Source organism: Salmo salar, chromosome 16 (genome assembly GCF_965601325.2).
Source record: "Salmo salar chromosome 16, fSalSal1, whole genome shotgun sequence".
Classification (NCBI taxonomy): domain Eukaryota; kingdom Metazoa; phylum Chordata; class Actinopteri; order Salmoniformes; family Salmonidae; genus Salmo; species Salmo salar.
The window spans coordinates 20218520-20230070 of record NC_138306.1 but is presented as its reverse complement, the minus strand read 5'-3'; the positions used below and the strand labels follow the sequence as shown (position 1 = coordinate 20230070).

The following is an 11551-nucleotide window of genomic DNA, read 5'->3' as shown; positions in this document are numbered from 1 at the left end:
CCTATATCTATCCTACCCTGCCTTTCTAAAGTCTTCGAAAGCCAAGTCAACAAACAGATTACCGACCATTTGAATCCCACCGCACCTTCTCCGCTATGCAATCTGGTTTCAGAGCTGGTCATGGGTGCACCTCAGCCACGCTCAAGGTCCTAAACGATACCTTAACCACCATCGATAAGAAACAATACTGTGCAGCCGTATTCATTGACCTGGCCAAGGCTTTCGACTCTGTCAATCACCAAACCCTCATCGACAGACTCAATAGCCTTGGTTTCTCAAATGATTACCCCGCCTGGTTCACCAACTACTTCTCTGATAAAGTTCAGTGTGTCAAATCGGAGAGCCTGTTGTTCTGGCCTCTGGCGGTCTCTATGGGGGTGCCACAGGGTTCAATTCTTGGACCGACTCTCTTCTCTGTAAACATCAATGATGTCGCTCTTGCTGCTGGTGAGTCTCTGATCCACCTCTACGCAGACGACACCATTCTGTATACTTCTGGCCCTTCTTTGGATACTGTGTTAACTACCCTCCAGACGAGCTTCAATGCTGTACAACTCTCCTTCCGTGACCTCCAACTGCTCTTAAATACAAGTAAAACTAAATGCATGCTATTCAACCGATCGCTGCCTGCACCTGCCCGCCCATCCAGCATCACTACTCTGGACGGTTCTGACTTAGAATATGTGGACAAATACAAATACCTAGGTGTCTGGTTAGACTGTAAACTCTCCTTCCAGACTCGCATCAAACATCTCCAATCCAAAATGAAATCTAGAATTGGCTTCCTATATCGCAACAAAGCATCTTTCACTCATGCTGCCAAACATACCCTCGTAAAACAGACCATCCTACCAATCCTCGACTTCGGCGACGTCATTTACAAAATAGCCTCCAATACCCTACTCAATAAATTGGATGCAGTCTATCACAGTGTCATCCGTTTTGTCACCAAAGCCCCATATACTACCCACCACTGCGACCTGTACGCTCTCGTTGGCTGGCCCTCGCTTCATACTCGTTGCCAAAACCACTGGCTCCAGGTCATCTACAAGACCCTGCTAGATAAAGTTCCCCCTTATCTCAGCTCGCTGGTCACCATAGCAGCACCCACCTGTAGCACGCACTCCAGCAGGTATATCTCTCTGGTCACCCCCAAAGCCAATTCCTCCTTTGGCCGCCTCTCCTTCCAGTTCTCTGCTGCCAATGACTGGAACGAACTACAAAAATCTCTGAAACTGGAAACACTTATCTCCATCACTAGCTTTAAGCACCAGCAGTCAAAGCAGCACACAGATTACTGCACCTGTACATAGCCCATCTATAATTTAGCCCAAACAACTACCTCTTCCCCTACTGTATTTATTTATTTATTATGCTCCTTTGCACCCCATTATTTATATTTCTACTTTGCACTTTCTTCCACTGCAAATCTACCATTCCAGTTTTTTACTTGCTATATTGTATTTACTTCGCCACCATGGCCTTTTCTGCCTTTACCTCCCTTATCTCACCTCATTTGCTCACTTTGTATATAGACTTATTTTTCTACTATATTATTGACTGTAGGTTTGTTTTACTCCATGTGTAACTCTGTTGTTGTATGTGTCAAACGGCTTTGCTTTATCTTGGCCAGGTCGCACTTGTAAATGAGAACTTGTTCTCAAGTTGCCTACCTGGTTAAATAAAGGTGAAATAAAAAATAAATAAATAGTGCTCCAGGACCAGGGTTGATGAGGGGTGACCATGTTGCATTGTGTGAAATGTGCAGCCCTTTGTAACCATATCTCCAAAACATTTTAATGAACTGGAGGTATAAAAAGGTGTCTGAATATGAACATGGGAACATTGTCATCCCTTTTACTTCTATACACTGTACAATAGAATAGTGTTAACTTATGATGTGTAGGATATAAAAAATAAATAGTTGCACACTATAAGCTCCCAGCAATTTATTGGCTAAACCACCAAAGTTTCGCATCACAGTGCCGCCTTCACGGCATCTCCAGCAGTGTGATGCCGAAACGTTGGTTTACCCAATAAATTACTGGAAGCTTACATGTTTGGAGTTTGCCAGAAAGGCTTTTCACTGAACTTGTGCATGTGTCATTGAAACGTGTATGTATATACAAAGTGTGTGATTGTCTTTATTCATAAAGCCTACAGTTTACTCACTGTTAGTCAGCACCTCTACTAACTTTTTGGCGTGTGCAACTCTTGCTTTTCACTGAACTTATGATGGTGTGACATCACCTGAATGAGAACCAAACATGGCAGAATGATTCCATAAGAATCAATATCAGCCACAGACAGAATCAGCATAAGGAACAATGAAACTTGAATTTGGTTCTCATGTTAATACTCAGACTGTACAATGTGAGATGTGCAATATTTTTGCACTATTTGAAGATGGACCGGACTGACTGACACTCAACAGGGGAAACCAAATGTATCTGTTTTCAAGCATTATTATAAAGTAGCCTAAAGTGTGTTTTGTAGCTCTTCACTTTATTATTTTGGACAATACCTTTATGTACACTGCTGGACACAGCTCACTTTTTTCATTTGAATTCATAATCCTATATATGTAAAAAGTTTGGGAATAGTAATCCTTCCGAAATTTGATAATTGTTTCACGAATTCCTCCACCAGTAGGGGCCAGCAAAACATTTTTGCCTTGGTTTGCAAGTTCCGCATGCCCTCTTATTAAACTTGTGCTCAAGAATTTGTTTGCCCTCTTCAACTAACCCGATTCAATATGGTGGGTACTCAAACATTTACAACCCCGCTAAATCTATCGTAATCGGCGCTTTTTAACCAACCGTAATGATATTTAGGTCTGTAATAGTAAAATGTTGGATGTATTACTCAATCACATTGACATATTGAGTTGGAATGCCGTTCCTGGCAGTTTTTATGAACAATTTTATGTAGAGTGTTCCCCGAGAGTCTAACAGAAGAAGCAGTACGCTGGCATTTGGCTGTCCATGAACAACCTCGTTCTCCATGTCTTGATTAGATTATAATCAGTAGAGAGAACTGGCTGTGCCTTCAATGTTGCACAATCATCCGCTGTGTGTTTGGTGGTGTTGCACCTATGTTTAAGCTGTGTGTAGGGAATTGAATTTCATTCGAGATACTGATAAGCATAACTGGCTAGTTGGCTAACTAACGGTACCTTACTGCTAAATCATCCTAGTTAACCTTAACTAGGGGTCTAGCTGCCGGTAGTTATTTACCCATGTACAGTACTGGCTTGCTAGTTATGATTAATCACTGGTGTAACTAGTCATGACTTCCATTTACTAGCCAGGTACCTCGCTTGTTAGCCAGTCTACACAAAGTTGCAACCCAGATAACTAGTAACGTTACAAGTAGTAACGGTATTGGGCTAGCTAGTTACGTTTGTGCAATTCTGGTTAGTAGAGCCAAATGTAGGTTGCATGTCAGCCGTGGGAATACTGAAACCTACAATTTCAGCAGCTTCTGTACTTTAATTTCTTACATTAAACCCTGTATAGGAAGTGGCCAGGTCATTGATAGTGCAGGAAACGTGAAATAAGAGCCTTTCCCGTGTTTGATGGGTCCTCAACCCCAACTGACCCTTGGTTCTGACATTTTAAATGTGGAGAATTTGGGCCATTCTGATCATTCGGGAAACTGAAAGTAATTTGCACAACTTTACAACAGGGACGAGTCAGGACTAAGACGGTGAAAAAGGCCGCCCGGGTCATCATTGAGAAGTACTACACCAGGCTGGGAAATGACTTCCACACCAACAAGAGGGTGTGCGAGGAGATCGCAATCATCCCCAGCAAGAAGCTGCGCAACAAGATAGCTGGGTGAGTCTTTCTTTAGACATATGGTCTCTGAGTAGAGCATAGGAGGGGACCAAGTGAGCAGTGTTTCTCAACCATTTATCTTGGTGGCACCACTGGCCTTTGAACAGATTCAGTCTTTAGAGCAGTGACTTTAAAGAACTCAGATTTGGCTGTATGCAGTCTTTTAAAAGGAGGACCATAACTTGTAATTTGATCACACCATGGTAGTGTTTGTGGGTAAGTGGGCATTTTGTATATGTGAATGAGATGGGGTGGCATGTACATAAAGATGATTAACCTGTTAGCAGAACGCCTCACCAATATCCAATAGTATAGCGTGGCGCGAAATACAAACACCTAAAAAATGCTATAACTTCAATTTCTCAAACATATGACTATTTTACACCATTTTAAAGATAAGACTCTCGTTAATCTAACCACACTGTCCGATTTCAAAAAGGCTTCACAGCGAAAGCAAAACATTAGATTATGTCAGGAGAGTACCCTCCCAAAAATAATCATACAGCCATTTTCAAAGCTAGCATATATGTCACAAAAACCAAAACCACAGCTAAATGCAGCACTAACCTTTGATGATCTTCATCAGATGACACTCCTAGGACATTATGTTATACAATACATGCATGTTTTGTTCAATCAAGTTCATATTTATATCAAAAACCAACTTTTTACATTAGCATGTGATGTTCAGAACTAGCATACCCACCGCAAACTTCCGGTGAATTTACTACATTACTCACGATAAACGTTCACACAATACATAACAATTATTTTAAGAATTATAGATACAGAACTCCTTTATGCAATCGCTATGTCAGATTTTAAAATAGCTTTTCGGCGAAAGCACATTATGCAATATTCTGAGTACATAGCCCGGCCATCACGGCTAGCTAATTTGACACCCACCAAATTTGGCCCTCACCAAACTCAGATTTACTATAAGAAAAATTGGATTACCTTTGCTGTTGTTTGTCAGAATGCACTCCCAGGACTTCTACTTCAACAACAAATGTTGTTTTGGTTCGAAATAATCCATAGTTATATTCAAATAGCTTCGTTTTGTTCATGCGTTCAGGTAACTATCCAAAGGGTGACGTGCCGGCAGGTTTCGTGAAAAGATTTTTTCAAAATATTCCATTACCGTACTTCGAAGCATGTCAAACGCTGTTTAAAATAAATTTTTATGCGATTTTTCTCGTAAAATAGCGATAATAGTCGTCTCGTGCACGCGTGCGCCAGTGTCATTGTCCTCAGAAGGACCACTCACAAAAACCCCTGCTGTTTTTCGCCCAGAGACTGCAGACCTCTCATTCCACTTTCTGGCGCCTTCCTAGAGCCAATGGAAGCCTTAGAAAATGTCACGTTACAGCAGAGATGCTGTATTTTTGATAGAGATGCCCTAGTAGGAGAACAAATTGTCAGACAGGGCACTTCCTGTATAGAATCTTCTCAGGTTTTGGCCTGCCATATGAGTTCTGTTATACTCACAGACACCATTCAAACAGTTTTAGAAACTTTAGAGTGTTTTCTATCCAAATCTACTAATTATATGCATATTCTAGTTTCTGGGCAGGAGTAGTAACCAGATTAAATCGGGTACGTTTTTTATCCGGCCGTGAAAATACTGCACCCTATCCCTAACAGGTTAAGGTGGTTGTGTATGCGATGGATTGTTTAGGGGTTTCCCCTTTGTACTGAGATCTTTATGGATGCTATGGGATGAGGCACTATCACATTGGACAAGATATACCCCATACTGTCATCATGACACCAACACCACTGAGTTGCATAACATGTCATCAAATTATTTTACACTGCTCTTCCCCTTTCAATTTGTTGCGCTGAATGACTCATGTTTAGACATTGCTTGAAAGTCAGACCGTTTCCACGGTTACCCCATTGATATTCAGTCTGGAAGAAGTCTGCCTGAAAAAGACGCAGGAGTCTCTACAAGCCAGAATGTTGAATACAATTATCTTTACACTTACTTTACCGGTTGTCTGTGCTGTTGGTCTTTTTGACGGTAGGAGGTGGAGATGGGGTATCCACAGAAGTGTATCTGACTTTTTGCGGCGCCTGTAGGTTTTGTCGCTTGTTTTTTCAATCTCCTGACGCATTGCACTTGATGCACAATATGGAAATGATAGCCGAAAGTAAGCTTAACGTAATTGACCTAAGCACGTTTCCTCTCCATCTGTTGGAACTGTGTGAAATTTGCCAGCTGATTGTGTGGGACAATGTTCGGTTCGTCTCGGCCATATTGTGCAAGTGTTTGTCGCATGTGAAGAACCGATAAACAGACCAGTGTACTGAAGGTTGGGTTGATGATGATTCCCTGTGTATATTTTGTCTGATTACCCCTGAAATGGGGACAAAATCAGCAGACGACGGGTAAAGTTTGTTCATAGGACTTGTAATAGGACTGTTCGGTAATGCTGAGCCTCCATGATGGAGACGAGTAAGTATTTCACTCTCGGATTCTAAAAGAAGCTAGTCTATGCTGTGTTTTGTGGCTGGTGTTGCCTATGGATTGAATTTGAGTTTGTCAACATAAAACATATTGGTCAACCCTGAAGTAGCTCATCCATTACATTTGTTCATTTAATTAATATTGACTATGCTGCAGTTCAGTCAGGTTGGAGTTCAACACTACTTGTAATAGCATGGGAGAATCACAGCCAGTCTGCTGCACTGGCTTGGAAGGACAGACTCATTAATTCTATCATATCCCTGACCTAGCTAATTATTGCTAGTTCGCCACTTAAAACCCTGTATCGAAAGTGATTATGGCATGACTGTTGCCATAGTCATTGATAGTACAGGAACAGTGATTTTTGAAAGCTTTTCCCGTGTTTGTTGGCATACCTGTTCCTGTCAAACCCTGTATCTTTCAAACATCTTCCACATCCGCAACAATCTAAACTTGTGTGAAACCTCGTTCTCATGTTAGGCTAGTTTTTAGTGATCTTGCAATTTTTTAAAAGCTTGAACCTATGGTGTGATCGAATGCTGTGACAATTGTGAAGTTGAATGTGAATCAACTGGATTCTTGATTGTGCACTCAGGTATGTGACCCATCTCATGAAGCGCATCCAGAGGGGCCCCGTCAGAGGCATCTCCATCAAGCTCCAGGAGGAGGAGAGGGAGAGGAGGGACAACTACGTCCCAGAAGTAAGTGTGCCCCCCCCACCCACACAGGGCCTAAAAATAACTTTCAACTTTAGATTTACAAACATCTACCAACCACCGTTTTTACCAGCCAAAATATATTTTTATGCCAATATTACACCACCACCCCCCCAAAAACATGAAATTGCTTAGCAATGTTTCTAAAACAAGAAATGTATTACTAGTAAGAAATAATGTGGTATATTGCTGAATTTAATATTCTGTGAACTTTTAGCCAAAATATCAGACACATTTTCAACTGCCCCTTTAAGGTTACCATGGTAATGGGGCCATCAGTCGTGTGCCTGTGAGAATCTCATGAGTAGAGGCTGACAATGTCTCTTTGCTAGCTGTAGAGGCAAACTCAAACATCAGAAAACCAGTCAGTATCTGGTGTGACCACTATTTGTCTTGTGCAGTGCGACATCTCCTTCGCATAGAGTCGATCAGGCTGTTGATTGTGGCCTGTGGAATGTTGTCCCACTCCTCTTTAATGGCTGTGTGAAGTTGCTGTATATTGGCGGGAACTGAAACATACTGTCGTACACGTCGGTCCAGAGCATCCCAAACATGCGCAATGGGTGACATGTCTGATGAGTATGCAGCCCATGGAAGAACTGGGACATTTTCAGCTTCCAGGAATTGTATACAGATCCTTACGACATGGGGTTGTGCATTATCTTGCTGAAACATGAGGTAATGGCGGCGGATGAATGGTACAACAATGGGCCTCAGGATCTCATCACGGTACCTCTGTGCATTCAAATTGCCATCAATTAAAATGCAATTGTGTTCGTTGTCCGTCGCTTATGCCTGCCCATAACCTCAACGCCACCATGGGGCACTCTGTTCACAACATCGACATCAGCAAACCTCTCGCACACACAACACCATGCACGTGGTCTGCGGTTCTGAGGCAGGTTGGACATACTACCAAATACTCTATAACAACGTTGGAGGCGGCTTATGGTAGAGAAGTCAACATTCAATTCTCTGGCAAAAGCTCTGGTGGACATTCCTGCAGTCAGCATGCCAATTGCACATCTGTGGCATTGTGCTGTGACAAAACTGCATATTTTAGTGGCCTTTTATTATCCAATTTTTTAGATTTACATTTTAGTCATTTAGCAGACGCTCTTATCCAGAGCGACTTGCAGTAGTGAATGCATACATTTAATTTCATGCATTTTTTTATTTATTTTTTAACTGGCCCCCCGTGGGAATCGAACACACAACCCTGGCGTTGCACACACCATGCTCTACCAACTGAGCCACAGGGAAGGTGCACCTGTGTAATGATCATGCTGTTTAATCAGCTTCTTGATATTCTACACCTGTCAGGTGGATGGATTGTCTTGGCAAAGGAGAAATGCTCTCAAACTGGGATGTAACCAAATTTGTGCCCAAAATTTGAGAGAAATAAGCTTTTGTGCGTATGAAAAATTTCTGGGTTATGAAACATGGGACCAACACGTTACATGTTGCGTTTATATTTGTGTTCAGCGTAACATTCATTCATTATCACTGGTATTGACAATGGAAGGCTGCTGGTCTCTGATCCAATATATTGAACAATGTGTGTTCGAGCAGGGCCATTTTAAAACAGCCTGCGCACCCAATAGTTCTGGAATCTCCCGGAGGAGGGTTGGCCACCCTGAAACATTACAATTATAACCAAATACGTTTTATGTTTTCATAAAATAATTCCCTCATTCAATGAACCAGGGATCAAATGGCTAAGGTGGGCGAGGTAGCTAACTAAGATGTTAATCTATTTGTAAGGTTAAAATATTGTATTCACTTCTTGACAGCATTGGAATTACTTGTCAATTACGCTATTCTAAGAATATATTTTTTTAACTTTGTCAGAATGACATGGCTAGTATTGAATAGAGGAGAATCCTAACCAATTTGTAGCACTGCGTTAATGTCAAGCCCTGATAACTATGCATGCTTCTACTTTGCCTAGATGCATAAGATGCATTCTCATAAACTGCTTTTAGTCATCAACAATCGCCTTGCGTTGCTGCCATTGGGAATCTTCAGTCTGGGATGTGATACCTTTGGAATCAATCTGAAATTCTCTTTGATTTGCCCTGTATCGAAAGTGACTATGGCATGACTGTTGCCATAGTCATTAATAGTTCAGGAATAGTGATCTTGAAAGCTTTTCCCATGTTTGTTGGAATACCTGTTCCTGTCAAACCCTATATCTTTTTAAAAAATGTGTTAAGACCGCAAATCTTGCCCCAGGCAACCAGTAACTGCTGTATGCGCTGTTGAATTGGTGTCATGTGGCAGTGTTGCCTGTTTAATATGCACACTGTTAATACATTGTTTGGTGGACAGCGCCGACATGCCATTAGCGCAGTAACTAAATCTTTGTTTTTGTTTCCAGGTGTCTGCTCTCGACCAGGAGATAATCGAGGTCGACCCAGACACCAAGGAGATGCTCAAGCTACTGGTAAGTCCAGCGTGAAGATGACACCTTGGTTTTAACCCTGTATAAAATGTGGCAATGGCATGATTGTTGCCATAGTCATTGATAGTACAGGAACCATGACAGATTTGCCCGTGTTTGTTGGAATACCAGGACCTGTCAAACCCTGCATCTTTAAAATATCTTCCACGTCCTCCCCAGTCTTAACTTCAGGGTGAAACTACTCGGCGTTACAAGACCAGTCTTCTGCCATTTACATTGTTAGCATTAACCTGTGGTGTATTCTGGTGGTAACTTGATGGTGAAATTTGATTTTATCTTCCTCCTTCCTCCAGGACTTTGGCAGTTTGTCGAACCTGCAAGTCACCCAGCCAACTGTCGGAATGAATTTCAAGACACCAAGAGGAGTCTAGGCATTTGTAATATCGCTTAATAATAAAATAAAAAAAGTACACAAAAAGCAGTGTTTCCTAGTGGTGTTGCTGTCTAGAACATGGATGGGCAACTCAAGGGCTGGATTGGTGTCACAATTATGCCCCAGTTAACGCACCTGACTCCAATAATCCACTAATCATGATCTTCAGTTTAGAATGCAATTCGTTTAATCAGCTGTGTTAAACGAGCATTCCCTGTGGCTCAGTTGGTAGAGCATGGTGTTTGCAACGCCAGCATGGTGTGTGCAACGCGTGGGTTCGATTCCCACGGGGGGGGCCAGTAAAAAAAAAAAATGCATGAAATGAAATGTATGCATTCACTACTGTAAGTCGCTCTGGATAAGAGCGTCTGCTAAATGACTAAAATGTAAATGAGAAAGTGACACACCACTCTGGCCCCAGAGGACTGGAGTTGCCCATTCCTGGTTAAGCACAAGTAGAAACGCATGAGTGCACACTGCAGGATAATTGGGATTTGAACTATTTTCAGAATGGGAAAGCAATAATCATGCTATGTGGGAAAATGAGAATTGGGTAAGTGCTTAGTCCTCGTTCATGTGCTTGTTTCAATTGGCTGACCTGTCATTGCAGGCTTTGTGCAATAAGGTTGGGTTCCTATACATACGTCTTGTATTACTCACTACTACAGCAGCATTGTGAAGTGAGATTAATTTAACTTTACATTCGCGAGCTCTTGAGTTAGGACTGCACAGTACTGTTAAAACCATTGTAGGGTTTTGGATTGAGTGGATTAGAACAAACATTCCATTTGACCCAAGAACTTTAAAACTCAGTTCCATCTATGATCAAATGGCATCTTTACATTTTGCACTTCCACTTAAGTGGACATTGAAAGACATGATTAAATTCCATTATTTACAATTATTTGTTAATAGAAAAACATGACTATAAGTAGAGTTTTAGATCAATGAAGTTTGTGAACCTGACACATTTTCCCTTAGTTCTTCAGCTTGCACCCAGGCTGAGGACTTCGCTTTAATCAGCCTTATTTTGAACATATACTTTTTATATATCATGACAGAAAACCATGACAATAAATTAAAGGCCCTGTGGTTTGAGGTATGGTTGTTGAAATGCTCCAAAAGATATTATCACAAGAACAGCATAATATAAAGACATCTTATTTCTATATTACTTTGCCTTTAAAACATAGGCTTCATGATGCATTTATAAATACATATAACATTTTGCAAAGATCTAAAGTTTTAATGAGAAACGGAACACTAGAAACTGAGAATTCAGAGACCAAGAAGAGACGAAAGAAGTTATGACACTTTAATGCGCAATCTGTAGAGTTCGGCTACGTTTTAGATGACACTAAAATGTTTCTCTAAACTCAACTGTACGTCTAAGCGCGTCGCTATCTCATTGGTTCCCACCATAACATTCCCACCATAACATTTAATATAGTCCAACTGTATTTGAAAAATAAAATAATGGCTTGTTACATTTGTCTGTCCATTAAATGGCAGTGAAAGATCCAGTAATCTACATTCACAAGCACTTAAACAGAAATAAATTGCAGAAAGCTCCCCGTGGACAGTCACACATTTTTCAATGCTCCCATGTCGCGCTGAAAAAGGTAACGTTACATTTATTTTATTTAACCAGGCAAGTCAGTTAGGAATACATTCTTATTTACTATAACG

General features: G+C 41.2%; 1 protein-coding gene and 2 non-coding genes across 3 annotated transcripts; all 3 read left to right on the top strand.

The window, feature by feature from the left end:
- Positions 1-2658: 2658 nt before the first annotated feature.
- Positions 2659-9907, top strand: LOC106573332 (small ribosomal subunit protein eS17). Its single transcript, XM_014148292.2, has 5 exons — positions 2659-2758; positions 3688-3839; positions 6905-7010; positions 9406-9471; positions 9783-9907. The coding sequence occupies exons 1-5, from the start codon at positions 2756-2758 to the stop codon at positions 9858-9860; spliced, it is 405 nt and encodes a 134-aa protein (XP_014003767.1). The 5' UTR covers positions 2659-2755; the 3' UTR covers positions 9861-9907.
- On the top strand, positions 6607-6736 carry LOC123727933 (small nucleolar RNA SNORA71). The gene has a single exon (XR_006759895.1). It is a non-coding gene; the product is annotated as a small nucleolar RNA SNORA71 (small nucleolar RNA).
- Positions 9102-9230, top strand: LOC123727934 (small nucleolar RNA SNORA71). Its single transcript, XR_006759896.1, has one exon. It is a non-coding gene; the product is annotated as a small nucleolar RNA SNORA71 (small nucleolar RNA).
- Positions 9908-11551: the final 1644 nt, after the last annotated feature.